The 19,730-nt window shown below is 55.5% G+C and overlaps 2 protein-coding genes across 9 annotated transcripts; one reads left to right on the top strand and one right to left on the bottom strand.

Annotated features, from left to right (window-relative positions):
* Positions 1 to 10: 10 nt before the first annotated feature.
* WDR54 (WD repeat domain 54) lies at positions 11 to 4,331 on the top strand. Of its 3 annotated transcripts, none has more exons than XM_046660023.1 (10): positions 11 to 135; positions 525 to 747; positions 911 to 973; positions 1,374 to 1,440; positions 1,533 to 1,586; positions 1,912 to 2,039; positions 3,453 to 3,553; positions 3,653 to 3,806; positions 3,992 to 4,066; positions 4,144 to 4,331. In XM_046660023.1, the coding sequence occupies exons 1-10, from the start codon at positions 92 to 94 to the stop codon at positions 4,273 to 4,275; spliced, it is 1,041 nt and encodes a 346-aa protein (XP_046515979.1). In that variant the 5' UTR covers positions 11 to 91; the 3' UTR covers positions 4,276 to 4,331. The 3 variants fall into 3 exon arrangements, with proteins under 3 accessions (XP_046515979.1, XP_046515977.1, XP_046515980.1); XM_046660021.1 differs by having other exon boundaries at positions 12 to 135; positions 3,653 to 3,815; XM_046660024.1 differs by having other exon boundaries at positions 48 to 135; positions 468 to 747; positions 3,653 to 3,815.
* Positions 4,332 to 4,459: 128 nt separating this feature from the next.
* Positions 4,460 to 19,730, bottom strand: RTKN (rhotekin). Of its 6 annotated transcripts, XM_046660308.1 has the most exons (13): positions 17,850 to 19,155; positions 17,062 to 17,487; positions 10,838 to 11,037; positions 9,029 to 9,090; positions 8,878 to 8,931; positions 8,662 to 8,779; positions 8,208 to 8,417; positions 7,449 to 7,543; positions 7,241 to 7,347; positions 6,875 to 7,003; positions 6,011 to 6,179; positions 5,738 to 5,842; positions 4,689 to 5,154 (listed from the first exon to the last, which is right to left on the bottom strand). In XM_046660308.1, exons 2-13 carry the CDS (start codon positions 17,131 to 17,133, stop codon positions 4,820 to 4,822), a joined length of 1,656 nt encoding a protein of 551 aa, XP_046516264.1. In that variant the 5' UTR covers positions 17,134 to 17,487; positions 17,850 to 19,155; the 3' UTR covers positions 4,689 to 4,819. The 6 variants fall into 6 exon arrangements, with proteins under 6 accessions (XP_046516265.1, XP_046516264.1, XP_046516262.1 ...); XM_046660309.1 differs by lacking the exons at positions 17,062 to 17,487; positions 17,850 to 19,155 and adding an exon at positions 19,162 to 19,729 and having other exon boundaries at positions 4,460 to 4,888; XM_046660306.1 differs by lacking the exons at positions 17,062 to 17,487; positions 17,850 to 19,155 and adding an exon at positions 19,162 to 19,725.

The raw sequence follows: 19,730 nt of genomic DNA, 5'->3' as shown, positions 1-19,730 counted from the left end.
CCCGCCCACAGTTGCCCTAGCAACCGTGCAGCTCGCGGCACGTTCGCGATAGTTGCCCCGCCCAACAGTCGTGCGTACGTGCGTCGTCTCTATGGTGGCGGCGGATTCGGAGGGATCCAAGGACCCTGGAGTCAGGCAAGCGGACCTGGGGCTGCTGGTGTGACCTCTGACCCGGGCCGGGGGCTTGGGGGAGCTGAGCCGAGGGCGGAAGGGGCTGGGGACTACCCTGCCTCATCCTGCCTTGGCTCGGGCGTTTGGGACCACTGGGTCCCCCGTCATCACCATTCCTGCTCTGGGATTCCCCCGTCGCCCTATGACTGAGCCCTGGGGCTCCCCTCTCTTGCTCCAAGAGACCGTCCCCATGCATGTGACCCCCCCATCACCGTCCTCGGGATCCCCCATCACATCATGACCCAGTCTTAGGAGTCTTCCCCAGGGCTTCATGACAGCACCCCCACCTCCCACAGGAACTCTGCTGTCTTCTGTTTCCCGCGCGCCTCGTGATTCGGGCGTCTCTCCCCTAGGATGTTCCGCCGGGAGCGCTCCATCCCCCTTCGAGGCTCAGCTGCCGCTCTGTGCAACAACCTCAGTGTGCTGCAGCTACCCGTCCGCAACCTCACACATTTTGGGGTAGTCCATGGACCCAGCGCCCAGCTTCTCAGCTTTGCTCCTGAGGGTTTGCCCTTGGCCCAGCGCCAGCTCCACGCTAAGGAGGGAGCTGGAGTGAGTCCCCCGCTTATCACTCAGGTGAGGCACGGAGTTGGGAGTGGTGTTGCTGAACCCAGTCCTAACCTCTGTCCTCTCCAAACCTCAAGGAACAGGCCTTCCCTAACTCTTAATTTCCACTCTTCTGAGTCCTCATGTCCCCTGCTCTGACCGCTTCTCCCTACTCCCATCCGCCTCCCTCCAGGTCCACTGGTGTGTCCTCCCCTTCCGAGTATTGCTGGTACTCACCTCACATCGAGGAATACAGGTAAGAGGAGGACCTTCCTGCCCTGCCCCACTAGAGTCTTCTCATCTGCTCTCCAAGGCCCCCCGAGGCTTCCCCAATTGCTTCTAAACACTTCCAAACTTTTCACATGCTTACCACACTCTTCCTTATTTCTCATTTTCATTCCTTTCATCTTTTCCAATTCCCAAGTACCCTCTCCAATATCTCCCCCTTTATTAGCTGTATGACCTTGGACAATTAAGGTAACTTCTCAGAGCCTCAGTGTCCTCCTCTGTAAAATGGGGATAAAAGTAGTGCCTACCTCCTGGAGTTGTTTTGAGGATCAAACGGACTAGGGCTAGCATGAGTATGTGAAGTACTCAGCACAGAGCTCAGCAAAAGTCAGCTGGGTTGTGACCCCATCCTTGCTTTTGTCTTCCAGATGTTTGAGTCTGATGGCTCCATCATGGTCTATTGGCACGCACTGGACTCTGGGGATGCCTCTCCGGGTACCTGCAGGACTAAGTGGGGTAGGGGGAGCGAGTGTTTGCTGGGGTGGGGGGAGGTGCTATTTCTAATAGTTTTCTCGTTTCCTACTCAGTACAGGCTGTGTTTGCCCGAGGAATTGCTGCCAGTGGCCACTTCATCTGTGTGGGTGAGGGGACCAAGAGCAGGGCATTGGGGGTGCTGGGGTTCAGGGGTGTGGACTTTGGCCAGGAGCTTGCTGAAGGTCTGAGGAAACTGTGGAGGGTGACAAGGAAGGGTGGGAGTGAAGGGGGTTCTGAGAGACTCCAGAAAGCCATGGAGGGTTTCAGAGGGGCAGGATGGGATAGAATAAGGGTAGTGAATGGAAGGGCAGGGCCTTTGGAGCTGTGAGGGGTGGTTGGTTACTAAGGTTTCTGGGATGGAGGGAGTGCTGAGTGTGGTGGCTGGAGACTCAGGAGGATCAGGAAGCCATCAGTGGGGCACTGGTTCTGCAGGAACGTGGTCAGGCCGGGTGCTGGTGTTCGACATCCCAGCCAAGGGTCCAAACATTGTACTGAGCGAAGAGCTGGCTGGGCACCAGACACCAGTCACAGACATTGCCACCGAGCCTGCCCAGGGACAGGTGAGTGGGTTCCCCCTATCTGTTCCTGGGAGCCTTCGAGCCTTCCCCACCTTGGGAGGCAGGGGACCTGGGTTCAAGTCTTGGCTCTACCACTAAGCAGCTGGATGACTTTGGGCAAAGTGCTGCACTTTGCTAGGCTAGGCTTCAGCAACCTCAGGTCCAGTGATGAAGCCCGAGATTCTTTGCATTTACCTGGCATTTAACAGTAGTTCACTAACACTTTTCAATAGTGGTGGGAATGGAAGAGTTGGGGCAGATGGTTTACTAAGATGCTTTCCAGCTCTGACATGTGCAGCTTCCTTCTCTGGACTTTGGCAAGTCCTACCTATTCAGGCCCACCTGCAGCGCCACCCTCTCCAGGAAGCCTTCCCCCTATTCCAGCTCCCACTGATCTCCCTTAGCTGAACCCTGAATTGATACTGCCCAATTCAAAGCCAACTTTTGTCTCCCCGTTTGGATTGCACACCTCTTGAGAAGGTACGTATCTTCTCATTCATATCTTCCACTGCACCTGGCACTGAGCTGGGCCCATGGGCTATGCTGGCTGCCTGGGTTGGGGGTTGTCAAGAGGCCCAGAGTCTAGTTAGCACTAGGACTGGCTCACTGCAAGACCTCCAGGTCATAACACTATGGCCTCTATTTGGTCATCCATGCAGTGAGGACAATCATATACCCCCTCTGAACACATGGTGTGGGACAGGGGTCGGGGGAGACTCTATAAGGAGTGTAAGGAAAGCATTTTCAACATTTTATGCTTGCTGAGGGAACCCTGGGTTCAGCTAGTGAGGGCTCCACATCTGCCCTTCCCTGGAGGCAAAGATGCAAATACTGCCTCCGTCCCCCTCCTGCCCTGTACAGACAATCCCCAACTTAGGATGGTGTGACGTCATGATTTTTCGACTTTACAATGGTGCAAAAGCCACACACATTCAGTAGAAACCGTACTTCACATTTTGAGTTTTGATCTTTTCCTGTGCTGGCGATATGCAGTTCTTACGTCCCTCACGATGCTGGGCAGCAGGGGCAGCAAGCCGCAGCTCCCAGTCAGCCACGTGCTCATGAGGGTCAATGACCCCCTTACAACCATTCTGTACCCATACGACCATTCTGGTTTTCACTTTCAGTACAGTATTCAATAAATTACATGAGCTATTGAACACTTCATTATAAAACAGGCTTTCTGTTGATGATTTTGTCCAACTGTAGGGTAATGTAAGTGTTCTAAGCAGGTTCAAAGTAGGCTAGGCTAAGCTATGATGTTCCGTATCTTAAGCCTGTAAAATGTATTTCGACTTGATGTTTTCGGCTTACAATGGGTTTATCAGGACATAACCCCATCGTGAGTTGAGGAAGATCTGTGTACAAGACCCAGCAGAGGAGAAAGGCAAGGGCTGATCCTGCCTTTCCCCTCAGGACTGCGTGGCTGACATGGTGACGGCAGATGACTCAGGCTTGCTGTGTGTCTGGCGGTCAGGGCCTGAATTCAAATTATTGACCAGAATTCCAGGATTCGGGTAGGTGAGGTGGAAGGGGGCCGAGGCCTTCCTGAGGTAGCCGCAGGGTGGGAAGTGGGCTTCGGTCTGGGAAATCACTGTGGGGTATTGCCCTTGCAGGGTCCCGTGCCCTTCTGTGCAGCTGTGGCAGGGGACCGTAGCAGCAGGCTATGGAAACGGGCAAGTGCGTCTGTATGAGGCCAGTACGGGAACGCTACATGTCCAGATCAACGCCCACGCTCGGGCCATCTGTGCCCTGGACCTAGCTCCTGAGGTGGGCAAGGTTAGTCTCCTCCTCCATCTCTCCATACCCTTGTTCCTGGTGCTGGAATGTTGAGAGGAACTCCACAGGCTTGTCTTCGCCACTCAGTGTAGCCCCTGGACCCTGCACCCCAGCCTATACCAGTCCCCTGTCAGCACATTCCAACTCCCCCTTGTCCTCCCTGCCTTTTTTTACAGCTGCTTTCTGCAGCTGAGGATACCTTTGTGCACATCTGGAAGCTGAGCAGAAGCCCAGAGAGTGTCTCCATTGAGGTGTGTGTGGTGAGGGGAGTGGAATGGGGAGCCCAAGCATGGGGCAGCAGGCCCTGAGCAGCCCTCTTCTCTCCCAGGTGGAACACTGTCATGGGGAATGTGTACCCGACACCCAGGTGTGTGGTGCCCGCTTCTGTGATCCCTCAGGCAGCTCCTTTGCTGTGACTGGCTATGATCTTGCTGAGATCCTGAGATTCAGCAGCATGTGAGAGAAGAGCAGCCCTCCTTCCCCCCTGTGGTATTTATAAAGTACCCCCTCCACCCAGCCCTTGTCTGATTACTCAGTATCACACTCATACTTCATAGGGGGTGAGCTAAGCTCCAGGGATGAGGGCATGGGGCAAGTCCAGACCAAGCAGAGAGGCGATCTGTCCTCAAGAACCAGGTGAGGGCTGCTGTTAAATAACTTTAATGGTTGATGTGGGAGTCACAGGGGAGGTGCATTTCCTCCCAGGCTCTTCAGTGCTATCCTCAAAGCTGGTTAGTGCGGGGAGGTAGGCCAGGGTTGGTTCCAGTTTTCTCCCAAGAAGGGTTCAGGGGGTCCCAGCCAGCCCCGGGAATGAGTCCCTCAGCACCATGGCAACCACAGCTTAAGAGGGGCTTCTGTTCCCCCTCCCCAGCCTACTCCCAGTCCAGCAGAAGAAGGGGAGGCCAAGCTGGCCAACCTGCTAAAGACAGCGCCATGTCCAGAGCCCAACTGCACATAGGTCATCTCCTCTTCTGGCCAGATCCTGTTGCCAGCACCCTTCTCTCTCACACTGGTGACTGGAGCCAAGTGCGGGGTGGGCCTTTGCTGCAGAGTCCTCTGGACCGTGGGGATCGCTGCTGGGGAAGAGGGGCCACCGAGCAGGAAGCCCCAAGGGAGTGGTCTGGGGGGACAGCGTCCAGGGAGAACGTTCGGGGTCGCCCCCAGGGCAGGGGGTGGGTCCGGGCTGGGGCTGGGGCCACTGAAGCAGGCGAGCAGGGACTAGGCAGGGCAGGCTGCTCTGTAAACATCACTAGCCAGGGTGGGGGCGTCTCCAGCCTCGCGCCCTCCCGCTGGGCCAGGATGTCTGTCACCGCTGCGATGTCATCCAGCGGCTCAATAGCTGTGGCACCAGGAAAGGGTTGAGGGGAGGGGGCTAGTCAGAGCTTAGGCCCCAGGCCTACCCAGCCCTGAACATCACCTGTCGCTGTAATAGGAGGAAAGCAAAGCCCGGATCTCAGCCGAGATTGCATTATCCTGCAGGAGCAGCCCCTCACCTGGGCCACCTGGAGCTGTGGGCTCTGATAAGACTATGGGATGTGGGGGGCAGGGTGGACAGGGGTGAGAGGTTTCACAAAAGTGGGTGAAGAAATCAAGAAAGAGGAGGAAAATGAAAGCAGTGCCAGGCAAGTGAAGGGTCAGAGGAAGAGACAGGAATCCGCATGCAGAAAGGGAAACAGGGAAAAAAAAAATTAGGAAAGAAATCCATGAAATGAATCTGGTTCTTTGGGGTTTCGTTTTGAACTTTGGTGGAGGTGGTTCTAAGAAGAGTGAGAAGAGAAAGGAATACAAAAGGACTGGGTGGGACTTGGGCCTCCGGAGCTCTGCCCTAGCCCAAGTGTGCTTTCTCTCTGCTTCCATTATCAGGGTTCCCTTGAAGCCCCCACCCACTTCCCATCAGGTTCCCGGAGTGCACTTTCACTCACCCATCTCATGGTACAAGGACCCCTGCTTGGCCAGGACTTGGGGTGGTTTCCGGGGAGCGGGGGTTTCAATTTTCATGACTTCATCACAGCACTGCTTCCACTGACCTGAAGGGGGAGCATTGGTTGGGGGTGGGGAGGGGAAGGACTGAGAGAAGGCCAGGCTGCCCTCTCCCCTGCTACATTCTCTTCCACACATTCTTGAAATTGAAGCCTTTGGTAAAAATAAGAAACCCCAGTCCCTCCCAAAGGTTCAGTCCAGCCCCGTGCTCTTACTCATATCAAAGAAAAGCTGCCACAGAGCCTCCATCCAGCTCTGCAGGGCTCCCCGACTCTCTGTCTGAAGGGTGTGTGTCACCTCGTCCTCCCCATACTGGTTACTGATGCTCAGAGTGAAGGGCCGGCCTGCGGCCTGGTCTAGGTCCCCTGCCCGGACTCGAGTCTCCTGCAGGAGAAAGAAGGGGTCTGCTTCCACCTCCACCATGGTCACAGCAGTCAGCAGTGACATCAGGCAGCTTGAACCTCCTTGCCTTAGGAGGAGGAGCTTGTGGGGCTTTCACCAAGCCCTCTCATTTGCCTCCTACTGACCAGAGTGGGAAGGAATGGCAGGAAAGGACTAGGGATGAGACAGATGGTCCTTGGGGAAAGAGGAGCAGATGGAGACAAGGAAAGAGGGATTGAGCAAGGTGGGGAAGGCACGGAGGCAGGCAGGAATGCTGAGGCCTAAGGTCCCTTAGCACTTCCATAGAAGCTGGCAGGAGAGCCAGCAAAAGGGCTAGGGAGCAGAGCAGGGTCATGGACTTGGGTTGGGAGAGAAAACCAGGAAAAGTGAAGTAGATACAGATTGGAATCTGAGGGGAAAGATGGAAGGAGGATGAACAATCCTAGACTGGCTGTAGAACCCCCTCTGAGACTTGGCAGGGGCTGAGGCTGGTGAGTAGAAAGGATGATCCTTTTCCATTGATGCGAGTGGAGAATATGGTCCCCTCAGGATTCCTGGCCCTGAAGCTGGTTGTGATGCTGTTAGGAGCAGGAGGCTAGCTTTGATCTCACTGAGGTCTCTGCCCACCCTCCTGGGGCCTGAAGGAGAGGTGCCCTGGCCCTGGCACCTGGTGGCTTCACCACCAGGGGACCCATCACCTTGTTGATCGCAATAGTAAACAGCGGCTCTTCCCCAGTATCCAAGTCTTCAGGTTGCCGGTAACAGAAGAGGTTTGTGCCTTTCAGGACTCCATGCACTCGCGCCCAGTCCTGCAGCTCCCCAGCTTGCTGCATAAATGACTCCAGGTTTCCTGGGGGAATCACACCCCCCAACACCCTTCTTCCCAGCCCCCATCAAGAATCTGCTGCTTTCAACTCGCCCTCCTGTCTGATCCTCCTCTCATGTTGCCATACCCCTCCTTCCTCCACCCAGATCTTGAGTTTTCAATAGTCCTTTGATTCCTAGGTGTTCCAGCTCTCCTCTGCCTTCTCCCTGTTCCCTTCCACTCCTCAAGACCCCCTCACCTGCACCCTGAGGGTACCAGTGGCGGTAGGCTGAGTCATGCAGAGAGGCTGAGCCACCAGGCGGCAACACACGCTACCGTAAAGGGGCAGCCAGGCGGGGTTCTCTTCTGGGGAGAAGGAAGTGCAGGATGAGGTGAGGAATGCGAAGAGGACCATCCAAGGCTCCTCTTCTCACCATCCAGCATCCTCCATGCACACACATACTCACCGTGGCTGGCGAGGGTGAGGTCGTGTGTGCGGAACCCATCTTGCACTGCTGCCAGGGTGAGCGTGGTGTGAGCCAAGAGGTGGTAACGAGGACCACTACAGGACAGATAGAGCAGTGGGCCTCAGCCAGGGGAGGGGAGTGTTAGACGGCAGGGGCTGGAAGGGCTGAGCAGGTCTGTTCCATTGATCAGGCTGCCCCACAGAAAACCAGCTTGCCTCCCCCACAGCAGCTGAAACAAACATTTACTGAGCTCCTGCTAAGTGCTGCGTCCTGTGCTTTAAAGATGTTACCCCACTGTATTCCCCCGACAGCCCTGTGAGGTTGGTGGCATTTTTTAGTTATAGATGAAGCAGCTTGAGGCTTAGAGAATTTAAGAAATCTGCCCATAATTTATGGCTGGTAGGTGGTAGAGCTGAAATTTGAACCCATGTCTGTCTCCAGAATCAGCATTCTGTTCATTATCCTAGAGATTCTCAAACTGCTCCTCAGAGGTCCAGTGGTTCCACCGGGTCCCTTCAGGCACCTGGAGGCAAACTGCAGGGTCCAGGCTACTGTGCTCCAACCAGGGTGCTCTGTTCTATCTACATAAGCTGTATTGCTGCTGCAAAAAAACTGAAAACCCTGGGGCCTAGCTCTCCTTGCATTCCTATTGGTCCTGGCAGCAGTGCAAAATAGGTTCTGCATGCACAAGACAGCTCAGAGGTCACCTGTGGTCAGGATACAGGCAGCTGAGGGTGGTGGGGGAATGCAAGGCCTTACCCCACAGTCGGGGTGGGGAGCAGGATGGGACTGCTCCCCGAACCCCCAGCACTCTCCAGCGATGCCCGGACACGCCTCCCTGAGGAGCGGCCCAGGGAGCTGCTGAGTTTGGTGGCAAGCCTCTTGGGGGCGCCAACCAGGGCCCCCTCCTCTTCCATGCAGGCCCCATACAGCTCCAGCCGCAGTTCAAAGTCTGGCCCTGCCTCAGAGCTATAAGAATGTGGGAGGAAGAAAAGAGGATGGTCCTGGGGAAGTCCAGGAATATTGTGGGGTGGGGTCAGGGGGGCGGTTGGGGAGGATGGAGTAGGCTAGAGGATGGATGTGCAAGTACAGAACAGCAGAACAGCTCTCCAGGAAGGCCCGTCTCCCTCTCCTCCTCCTCCCTTGTAGCTGCCTCATCCGAGAATTGGAGCAGAGTGGAGAAAGGAGGGAGCCACAGGGATGCGGTACTCACAAGAGCACACTGTTCTGAAAGGAGATGTCAGTGAGGGTCCTATCCACCAGGATCATCTCTGTGTCCTGAATGTGTTCCCCTAGCTGCAGCAGCAGGAACACAGCCCAGCGGTGCAAGTCTGGGGACAAAGAGGGCCAACTGGTAAAGACTGCCCCACAGGAGCCCCCAACCTCAGAGTCACCTCTCTGAATTCGTCCCAGCATATGTGGAACTCACCGCCTTTGTTCTTGAAATATTCTGTGTCCTTCCACATGAGTGGAATCCGGAGGTCTACGGGGCAGAGGGGTAGGAATAGATGTTGAGATGGGGCAGGAGGTCTTGTGGTTGGGCAAGGAGTGCCAGCGGCTGGGGTGGTTGTGCTTCTTACCAGAGATGCAGACCCGGCCGCGGCAGGGGGAGCGCTCAGCGGGTGGCCCACTGTCAGAAGGCCTGTGGGCAAATCACATCATCCTAGCCTGGCCTCGTGATGCTACTCCCCCTGGCTCCAGTTCCCAAGGGCTCTAGGACCCCCAGGTCCCCAGCCAGACTGCCATGGCAGGGCTAAGGAACTGTTAGGGAGAGTTACCGACTGAACCCAGGGGGTGCTGGGCTTGGAGACACTAGAGGCATGATTGGTCACACACATAATACAAGCTAGGGGCTCCTCCCCTCCAAGCACCCTCCCTGACCACCTGCCCAGACCCCTGCCAGGGACAAGTGGGGCCTTAAGGGGACAGGTGCCCAGAGACTCCTGTCCAAGGGCTCTGCTCCATTAAACCCCAGGCTTAGAGGGGTTTGCAGGCTTTCTTTTTAACAATAAGGGAGGCAGCTCGTCTCCATCTCATGGCTTCTTTGAAATAAGAGGGTACTGGATCCCTCGGAAAATCAAGCTAACCAGTGTTTGATGAAAGGAGAAAACCCAACCAGGGAATATTTGTGTTCCATTGCCACAGACCTCTCTCCTGCCCTCCCCCCAAGCTTTGCTTTCTGCTTGCTCTCCTGAGTAGACATGCTGAGCCTTCCCAGTGCCCCAAGTTCCCCATCCCCCCTGCAGGGCCCCAGGCACCCAGCCTTCCTCCTCTCCCCCCAGCACCAGGTCTCACCAAGCATGTGTCCCTCTCCTGAGGTGATGATTTATCCATCCTAATTCATAGTGCCACTAATGTAACTAGCGACTTAGTAGGGCCTGATGTAGTGGCACTGATGGCCATGTGTTTAGCTGTCAGGGACTTGGGGTGAACCTCAGATCACACTGTCTGGGCTGCGTGTGGGGACTGGGGCCACACAGAGCCTGTCGATGACTGCCTCTCAGGAAACTAAACTCACAGTAGAAGCTGTCCCCCTGCTTGCCCTTCCTTTCGCTTTATGGGGCAGCCGTAGAGTGGGTGTTCTGCCTTCATAGGTGAGCTCTGGAGGGCTCCTGGCACCCTCTCCTTGTGTTAGTCTTCATGGCTGAGCTGGTATGGGCACCACACCAGTGAGGAGATGGGACCTTCTCCCCACTCCACCTTGTGGGGTCAAGCAGGCCACTTTGCCAGAAACCAATTCTCCAGATGACCAATTTACCAAAAATGGCCAATTCTCAGAATAATCAACTTGTCAAATATTTTCTCCAACCTTTTAGTTTTACCACAGCATCGCCTCAACCATTTCACTAGATTTGTCAGATCAGCAGAGTCCAACATCATTGTAGATTTTGTTGCACATCTAGAAGCTGAGCCCTTTTGGAATGCACAATCTAATTTATGTGAAGGGGTAGGCTTTGCCTTAAATGTTTTTTTTATTATTCACTTCCCAATCCCTGCCTCTGATGGTGAACCCCAGGGATAATGAACTATTGTCAGTTTGTAGTAAATTGGGCATTCAGCAAATTGACCATTTGATGAACTGGCTTTGAGAAAACTGGCTTTCTAGAAACCAGCCAGCCAGCCTCATCAGATCACAGGTGGGGCTTAGTAAAGTCATGCTTTTGCATAACTACCCCTCAGACTGCCAGCCTTTCACCAGATGCACTGGCGTTCCTAGCTACTCACTAGTGCACCTCTGGGTAGCACACTGCACTAGTAAAACACCAAGGTGTCTTCCAGGCCCCTGACAGGTCTTCACGGGGAGGTCATCTTCAGGATGGTCCATACTCCACATATAAATACACGCTGCACCACTACCCCTCCTAAGGCCTTGCCTCCCCGTTGCTCACCGCCGGCCTGTCTTCCCCAGCACCTGCGCTTCCTTGCGTCGCTGCAGCTCGCCCATGTAGTTGAGAATGCGGCTGTTGCACACCAGCAGGCTCTTGGTGGCCTCCAGAGCCTGCTCACGCTGGGAGCAGGCCGCCAGCAGCTTGCAGGCCCCTTCCCTCATCCGAATCTCATGGTCTAGCTTTCTCTGCAACTCTGTGTCCTAGCCAGAGTGGGGAGAAGGATAAGAAGGAAATGTCAGTCAGGGGACAGGTGGAAGCACCCTCCAGTCCCCAAGTGGGCTGTAGCCCAGGAGAAACTGATAAGAAACTTATGTCTCAGGCAACTCAAGAGCGAAGGTTGAGTCTCAACCTCAGCTGCCCAAGAATAACCAGAGAAGCTTTGTAAAACTACAGATGCTGTTGTGCATTTGATGGGGGGAGTTTAAATTCCTTCAGCCTGGGGCCGGCCTTGTGGCCCAGTGGCTAAGTTCACGTGCTCCGCTTCTGTGGCCCAAGGTTTCGCTGATTCAGATCCTGGGCGTGGACATAGCGCCACTCAGGCCATGCTGAGGCGGCGTCCCACATGCCACAACCAGAAGGACCTACAACTAGAATGTACAGCTATGTATTGGGGCCTTCGGGGAGAAGAAGAAGGAAAAAAAATAAGATTGGCAACAGATGTTAGCTCAGGTGCCAATCTTTTAAAAAAAAATTCCTTCAACCTCTTTTGAGGCAATTTAGAAAAATCTATGAAAACTACAAATTCACATATCCTTTGATCCAGCTATCCAATATCTAGGAGTTTCTCCTACAAATACAAACATATGGGCAAAGCCATATATACAAAAATATTCACAGCAGCATTGTTTTAAATACTAAGATGAAAAGCCTTTCAATAGGGCATTGGTCAAATAAGCTACAGCACATCTTCACCATGAAATATGGAATATTGCAGACATTAAAGAGTGAGGTGGACATGTGTGCAGCTGTGAAACAATCTTCAAAATACATAAAGTGAGAAAAGAAAGCGTAACAGTATTATAGCATGCTACCATTTGTGTGTGATATGGTCATGTGCCGCAACAACACTTCAGTCAACAGACCGCATATACGACAGTGGTCTCATAAGATTAGTACCATAGAGCCTAGGTGTGTAGTAGGCTGTACCATCTAGGTCTGTGTAAATACACTCTGTGATGTTTGCAAAATGACAAAATCGCCTAACGATGCATTTCTCAGAAAGTGTCTACGTCATTAAGCAATGCATGTATATATATATTCATGCATATACATATACATAGATAGGCATAAAATAGTGGTTGCAGGACTGGGAGCCAGGAATAGAAAACAGATTTAAGATACTTTATTTATATACATATCCTACTCTACTACTGTACTATTGGAAATTGTTACCTTTTTAAAAAATTAAATCTTCTAAGTTAAAAAAAAATTACCAGGCTCCACCTCAGACTTGCAGAATAAGAATCTCTGAGAGTGAGGCATGTTCATTTTTTTGAAAATTCCCCAAGTGATTCTGAGATACAGCCAGGGCTGAGAACCACCAGCTAAAGGGATTGGCCACGGATAGCACAGCCCAGTCTGGGTTACCCGAAAGACTCAAGTGATGAGGGTGGACATCTAGTTGGCAAGGGATCAGTGGAGAGGGAGCATACCACCTACAGAGTTCACCCGTGCTGCACAGAATCTCGTACACACCCCAAATTAGGGGATCTGCCACCTGCTGGCCCTCTGAGCTTGGGAGCTGAAGACAGAGGCAAAGAATGAGAATAAGAAGGCAGGTGAAGCAGGAGGTCAGGAGTGAGGGGCTGAGCAGGCTTTGTGTAAGGGCCAGAGAGGGGGCACTGGGAGAGGCACCAGGATTCTCAGAAACATTTGCTCAGAAAGGAGTTGTGGAGGTCTTGGCACAGAGCAGAGAGTGAGAGCACCGGTTCAACATAAAACAAAACTGGGTCTGAGTCACAGCCCTGCCAGTCTTGAGAAGATGGAAATAAATTTATTTTAAAAGCACCGGGCAATTTACTGAACCTCCCTAAGCCTCTGTTTCTCCATCAGTAAAATGAGGACAGAAGCAGTCCCCGCATCCTGCGGTTGTGAGGCATTAGTGAGACAGGAACGTGAAGCACTTAGCGCAGTGCCCCCAACATGCTATACGTGAAGGTGAGGACGCTTATTTTAATGATGCTACTTGGGCAGCAGCAGCATTCACCCGACAAACACTGCAGCATCCTTGTGCTGTCCACAGCTCCACATTTCACATCCAGCTGAGAGGTGAGAGATGCAGACACTAATGGCTGCTCCATAAGTGCCATGTCATGGCATAAACACCCTCACAGGAAACAGACTGTTAGCTTCTGGCTGAGGTGATGGGGAAGGCTTCAGAGAGGAGGTAGAAGACTAACCCTGAGACAGTGTACACATCAGTTCAGGAGGCAAGCCAAGTGGAACCACCAGGCTGGAAGTGGGGGGGGTGAATGTGACCACCCAAAACCTGTCATCTCCCTCATGCCACCTCTCTTCCACACCCTTTGCCCTTGCTTCTGTCCCTGGTGGCTCCAGCCTTCAAGCCTCCAAGATCTGAATACCCTAAATTTCTGCTTCCAAAAGCCTTGCCCAGCCTCCCTGCAGATTCTTCCTTCACTATTTATTCCTGGCTTATGCCAGAGTCTCATCAGCCCCCTTCCCCAGCACTATCCACCTGTTTCCCTTCCTGACCCTTCAGAATTAGGCCAACCCAATCCCAACGCCGCCTCCACCAGGAAGCCCTCCCAGACTACACAGCTTCCTCCACCCCGCTATGTCTGCCTGCACCGGGGTCCCACCTCTGCTATGCTTCGTTGCTTGCCAACTCCCCATCCCATTCTGCATCCAGCTTCTACTACAAACACCCCAAAGGGGTGAGAGCAGAGGAGGAGGAGACACAGAGGTGTCCTGGCTGGCCTTCTTGGTCGCGGCCCCAGCACTCACGGATCCTTCCCTAGCCCTGTCCATTGCGCGCGCGGCGCCAACGCAGGCAGCGCGCGGGGTCCGGGGAGCCGGCGGGACCCGGTGCCCGCACAGCCGCCCCTGCCCGCGGCGCTCAGGGCGCCGGTGACATCAGCTCCCAACTGCAGCGAGAGCCACCGAAGGGCTCTAGGACGCGGGTGGTCCCTGCTGGGCTAGACTCCGAGCTCCGGTGGCGCGACCACAGAGACCCAGTCGCGCCGCGACAGTACCTCCGGGGGCTCCCACATCGCCCAAGAAAGGGCTCCGGGCCTCAGAGCCGCGCTCGGGCTGCAGGAGGCCGGGAGGCCCCTCCTGCATTGCGGTTGTCCTCCAAGGTCACCCCTTGCCCCAGAGCATGGGGGAGGAAGACAGTGTATAAATTGGAATAACTGGGGCCAGAGAGAAGTCCCCAAGCCCAGCCTGGATGAGCCGGACTGAGGGCCCAGAAACCCCTCGCTACTCCCCACCCGCCGCCCTCTGGCCCCAAATCCACTCTCCCACGGCTCCACGGCAGAGAGCGCCCTAGGAATCCCCGCTCCCACCCCGTGGGCAGGGCATCTCAGGAATTCTGCTGTGGGCTCTGGATCCCTGTGCTTTGCCCTCATCTCCCCACCGCAGGGATAGCTTCTTGCCGCCCCCTCCCCACCCACATCTCCCCAGGCAGGCAGCGTTTTCACCAGGCTCCTGGGAAAGTGCCCAGAGCTGGATGTCAGGCCGACCTGGGTCAGGGCCCAAGGGGCTGAAGGAGGATGAGTCATGGGCAGAAGCCCCGGTACACATTAGGCCCTCTGTGGACATCCTTTCCCGTCCCTCCCACTCTCTTCTGTCCCTGACTTCCTGCTCTGCTTCTCATCACCTTCTGTTCCCTTCAGAATCTCTAACCAGGGCTTAGTTCAAATCCTGGCTTAGGAACCTGACTAGTTGTGAGAACTTAAACTCTGGGAGCCTCAGTTTGTAAACTGGGGAGTATCACACCTCCTTCACAGCACTATTTGAGGATTAAATGGGAAAGTCTGACCTCCACCTGGCCCCAGCACGTATTTAAAAACCACCTTTCTCTCACTCCCACCTGCCCTTTACTTGCAGCTTAAGTTGCCTCCTCCAGAAAGTCTTCTTGGATTTACTCTTCCAGACTACCTCTCTTGCTAATCCCTGAAACATCAGTGGGCCTCTCTTTTGAGAAGGAGGGTGGGGGAACTGCTGAGCTTCCTGGAGAAAGAACACAGCACCTGCAGCCCATGGCGGAAGGAGAGGTGACGAAAGTGAAATCTCTGCCTGTCCTCTGCCCCAGAATGTGGGCAGAGCTCCTCTGAAGAAAAATGACATGGAAGGATGCACAAGTTACACATTTCAATACCTAGATCGGTTCCGTCCCATAAAATCTTCCGTGATGATGGAAATGTTCAGTAGCCATCAAACACTTGCAATGTCGCTAGAACAACTAAGGAACTAAAGTTTAAATTTCATTTTAATTAATAAATTTTAAATTTAAATAGCCACATGTAACTCGTAACATAGTGCAGAGGACTAGGGATGGCAAATAAATTTTACCTCTTGTGCCAACACAGGATAATAGGTACTGTCAGAATCCCAGCAGGCTCACTGGGCACCTTTTCTGTGCATTAAAAAAGATGGCCCTCTCCAGGCAAACAGGTTAGATAAAAGGACCCCCCTTCCTCATGCAGCCCGAACCCAGGCCAGGACTCCTACCTCTGCCTTGCGGCGCCCTTGTGAAGGACACAACCTGCACAATTTATGGCCAAGCTTGAGTTCATAAAGATTCTGAGGCCACAGCTGGGCTTGTTGGTAAAGAGTGCCATGATTGACTAGTAATGTCTACTATGATCCAGGGATGGGGGCAGGGCTGCAGGAGGCACAGGTAACACATACAAGAAATTGCCACTCCTGATCTAGACTTTTTACTGTTCTGTCTGACCTCCCTCAGAAGCCACCCCCTGCCTAGTCCAGACGGTCACTTCTACCGCTTCTTCCATCTTCCCCATCTCAGGAAATGGCCACACTGCCCAGTCGCTCAGCCACATACCTAGGACTCACCCTGGAGTCAATCTTTGCCTCACCCCTCACGTCCAATCCATTGGCAAGCCCTGTCAGATCTCCCACCACTGTCTGAAGCCCACCCGCTTCTCCCAGTCTCCACCATGAGCGCTTTAATCCATAACACCAGGCTCACTTATCTAGGGTGGTAACAACCTCCTACCTGGTGGTCTTCTGCCACCTTTCTGGCCAAACCTCCTCTCTCCCAGCCCACTGCAGCCTAGCCCATTCTCCACAGCAGCCGTCATTTTAAAATATTAGATGTGTCATCCTCCTGCCTAAGACCCTTCCATGGGCCAGTATCACACTCACAGAAAAATCTAAGTGTTTCGTCCTGGCCTTCAAGGCCCCGCATAACCTGGCCTCTGCCCATGAGCTCGACCCCAACTACTGTCTTCCAGCCACACCAGAACCAGAACTCATCCCAGTTAAGGGCCTTTGCCCTTGCTATGCCCTCTGTCTGGAAAGCCCTTCCTTCAATCTTCACATATCTTCATATCCTCTGGTCTCAGCTCAACGTTCTCCTCACAGAGGTCTCCACTGACCTCCACATCTAATGCTGCCTCCCCTACCTGATGTTTGTTACATCCCCCTGTTTTCACCATAATTTCACTATGTGAGATCATGTATGTGTTTGTATGTTTATCATCTGTTCCCCCAGTAGAATGGACCTTTCCTATCTTGTTCACTGAGGTATCTCATGGTCTAGAAAAGAGCTTGGCATATAGCAGGTGTTCAATAAATGTGTTTAACAATAAATAAATTTGGAAAAAAAAAAACATCTCCCTGCCATCTCCAGGGCCAGCAGAATCCTTACATCCTGCTCCAGAGTCCCGGTCGCCTTCTCTAGTAAGGCCACATCCTTCCTTGCAAACCTCTCTCACATTGGACTCCTCTCTTCTTCCCATACCTAAAAGGGGCCTTCGGCCCCAGAACCCACATCCACCCCCACCCACAGAGCTTCCAGTAATACGTGTGAAGACCCTGTTGCCCACATAATGCTCTGATTGGCAGAACTGAGCCTGGGTCCACACATAGCACCCAACGTAGGGCATACAGAACCACCTGTCCCTCTCCACTTTGAGTGGGCCCTGCCCTCCCCCATCAGCCCCAGCAGGGATGGGCAGGGCTGAGACCTGGGCTGGGATGCATGTGGAAGAAGTGTACTCCAGGGGTGGGGGTGTTACCTCCAGGCTGAGCGCCATCTGCCGAATGTAGAGCATATTCAGGTCCTCCAGGATGTGCAATCTGTCCTGCATCTCTGTGCCCCCCAGTGCCCCTTCCCTCGTTGACCCCTCCAGAGGGGTGGGGTGGGCCCGCACCACGCTGCCCCCACAGTCCCTCCTCCCGCTGCTCCCCTGGTCTCGAAAGAGGCAGCTCTTGGGCAGAGGGTAGAGGCCACCCCTGTCCTTCTGCACTCCTGTTAGACCCCTCTGGCTGCTGTGACAAACTTTCCTTGCCTACCGCTGTTCCAGAGCCCTGGCGGGAGCCGGGCATAACAGCAAAGGAAAGCGAGGTGAGGATGAGCAGGGTCCCAGGAGGGGCGGCCAGCTGCAGAGGGGGCTCTGGGCACAAAGTGTCCAGTCTTGCTTTGGTGGCAGCTGTTCCCCCAGCTGTGGAAGAAAAAGGCCCTTTCATTGCGTCTCTGGCCCCTCCCCAGCCCCCGCCCACATCCCTGGCCTGGCAGACAGAGAATCTGTGTGCCGGTAGGGCGTGAGGGGCAGGCACAGCTGGAAGGGGGCAGGGAGGGGACGTTTCATGCAGGTTCTACGGAGTCGTGGGGTTTGTCAGGAGGTTGGAGCTCTTTGAGAGGGGTTCTGGCTTAGTTTAAGGAAGAAGAGAGTTGAAGGCAAGGACTCGAGGGGAGAGTGAGCCCAGGGAGGGGGACAAAGAGATAACGCAGCCCAACCCCCAGGGCCACCTCATCCAACTTGGGGCCCCCATCCAGCCCGCCCCACCCTGGGCTCACAGTTACCTCGCTTTTCCAGCAGAAGGGAGGAGAGGGAGAAAGGCAGGGGTGTGCCTGTCTGCTGCTGCCCCCGCTCCCCTCTGCGGGCCCCTTCCCTTCCAGACAGGAAACCAGCCCCGATTCCCAGCCAGCTGCAGCTTTGCCCCCCCTCCACCCCGGGCCCACGGAGTCACACTCTCCTCGGCAGCGGGCCGGGCCTTGTGCGGCTCCGCCCCGGCTCCTCCTCAGCACTGGCCCCCAAAGGCCGGGCTTATCCCGGGGGCGGCCCCAGCTCACAGGCCCCTCCTCCTGGTCCCCGGGCCTCGCCCCTCACTCCCCCACGCTGGCCCCACGCGGAGTTGCTTGTGCGGGACCGACAAAGGCCCTCTCGCCCAGGTCCACTAGCTTCTGAGTCAGAGAAGGCCCAGGACAGAGTGTGAAAGGGCCTTTGTTCCAGGCAGGCTGGGGGGAAAGGGCAGAAGCCAGGCCTGGAATCCGGGCAGCGAGGGAGAGGGGGGCGGGAGGAGGGCCCCCTCACTTAACTCTTTCCAGGCCCAGCGGGGAAGGAGAGCTGACCTTGGGGACAGCCTCTTTACGGTTACTACTCTCCCTCTCGATCGTAGCTCAGCCCCACACCTTTCAGCCCCTCGCGAGGGAGTTACAGGTAGGGTCAGACCTGGACAACGACTGTAGAGAGCGGGGGGCTATGGAGGAAATTGTCAGACTAGAGGCTGGCCTCCTCCTAGGCCCTAGGAAAGGAGGCTGAAAGTTTGAGTGTGGGAAATAACCCCAAATCGTTAAAAGGGAACTCCCCCCACACTCTCCCAGCCCTTCAGGGGCACAGAGGAGCAGCAGGGGAGGGCTTCAGGGAAGGGGGCAGACCTGGCCTAGAAGTGGAGACATGATGGAGGCTGTCCCAGGCGCTTGAGACAGGTTGTGGGATGGGGCTGGCGGCCAGCGAAGGAGCGGGCGCGCAGGCCAAGAGTCCGAGCTGCTGGAGCCCGCCCAGCTCCCCACCGCCCTCTGCCCCGGGATGCCCGGGAGGGGCCGGGGTCCAGGCACATTTTGGAAATCGAGCCTGGGGCCCCTTAAATTGGAGCCAACCTGGAGTTTTCCAGGCAGAAGCAAATCATCCCAACTGGGCCAGGGAGTGTCGGGTGGCGCGGGTCCGATTAACGTGCAGACGGTCCGCGCCTTACTTTTCAAGTCAACAAGCACCGGTCTGTAGCCGTTCCGCTGCGTCTCCGCCCCTCGGCGTGCGCACTGGCGGGGGCGGGCGGCCGAGGCGGCCGGGCTGCGGGAGCCTGCGAAGGGCAAGGCGGGGACGCGGGGCTCTCACCTCGGGCGGGTCGCTGAAGAGGCTGAGTCGGAAGCGGCCGCGTTTGAACTCCATCTCCAGGGCGGAGCCCCTGGCCACGGTGACCCGGCTCCGGTGGTTTCGGGAGAACATGCTGGCGGCTCGGCGCCTTTGCCTACTCTGCGCACTCCCCGCGCCGCGCGACTCTGCCGTGTCTCGTCCGCTTCTGTCCCTCGACGCCCGCCCGCCAGTCCGGCCGGGAATCTCCCGCTGCCTGGTTCCCAAACTCCGCCCCCGGAGACGACACCTGGGCCGGGCAGGGCGCGGCACCCTCCTCCTCCACCCCCGCCAGAGGCCCGGCCGGCCGGGCCAGTCCCGGGGCGCCTAGCAGGCCTGGCCCGCCAGCCCGCCAGCCAGGGCACTGTGCGTCTCCGAGCACTGAGGAGACGCTTCCTCCCTTCCGGCCTGGGTCTCGGGCGCCTCACCTGGGCAAGGGGCGGGTCCAGCGAAGCCCCGCCCACCAGCCGCCCCCACCTGGCAAGCCCGACTCCCTGTGCGCGGAAAATACCGCAGCCGCCTGGGTCGCCGCGTGGCGCTCTGCGGCTCTCGCT

This window comes from Equus quagga, chromosome 5 (assembly GCF_021613505.1).
Source record: "Equus quagga isolate Etosha38 chromosome 5, UCLA_HA_Equagga_1.0, whole genome shotgun sequence".
Lineage (NCBI taxonomy): Eukaryota > Metazoa > Chordata > Mammalia > Perissodactyla > Equidae > Equus > Equus quagga.
Note: the sequence above shows the minus strand (reverse complement) of the source record. Positions and strands in the feature narration are given on the sequence as shown.

Bases quoted from the DNA above. Each gene is read 5' to 3' on its own strand.
- WDR54 (XM_046660021.1), top strand. From the start codon at position 92: ATGGTGGCGGCGGATTCGGAGGGATCCAAGGACCCTGGAGTCAG. The intron at 1,441-1,532 runs GTACCTGCAGGA...TTTCCTACTCAG, and splicing joins CTCTGGGGATGCCTCTCCGG to TACAGGCTGTGTTTGCCCGA. The intron at 3,816-3,991 runs GTTAGTCTCCTC...CTTTTTTTACAG, and splicing joins TAGCTCCTGAGGTGGGCAAG to CTGCTTTCTGCAGCTGAGGA.
- RTKN (XM_046660306.1), bottom strand. From the start codon at position 19,272: ATGTTCTCCCGAAACCACCGGAGCCGGGTCACCGTGGCCAGGGGCTCC. The intron at 8,780-8,877 runs GTGAGTTCCACA...CTTTGTCCCCAG, and splicing joins ATATTTCAAGAACAAAGGCG to ACTTGCACCGCTGGGCTGTG. The intron at 5,155-5,737 runs GTGAGTGAAAGT...CTGGTGCCACAG, and splicing joins GTCCTTGTACCATGAGATGG to CTATTGAGCCGCTGGATGAC.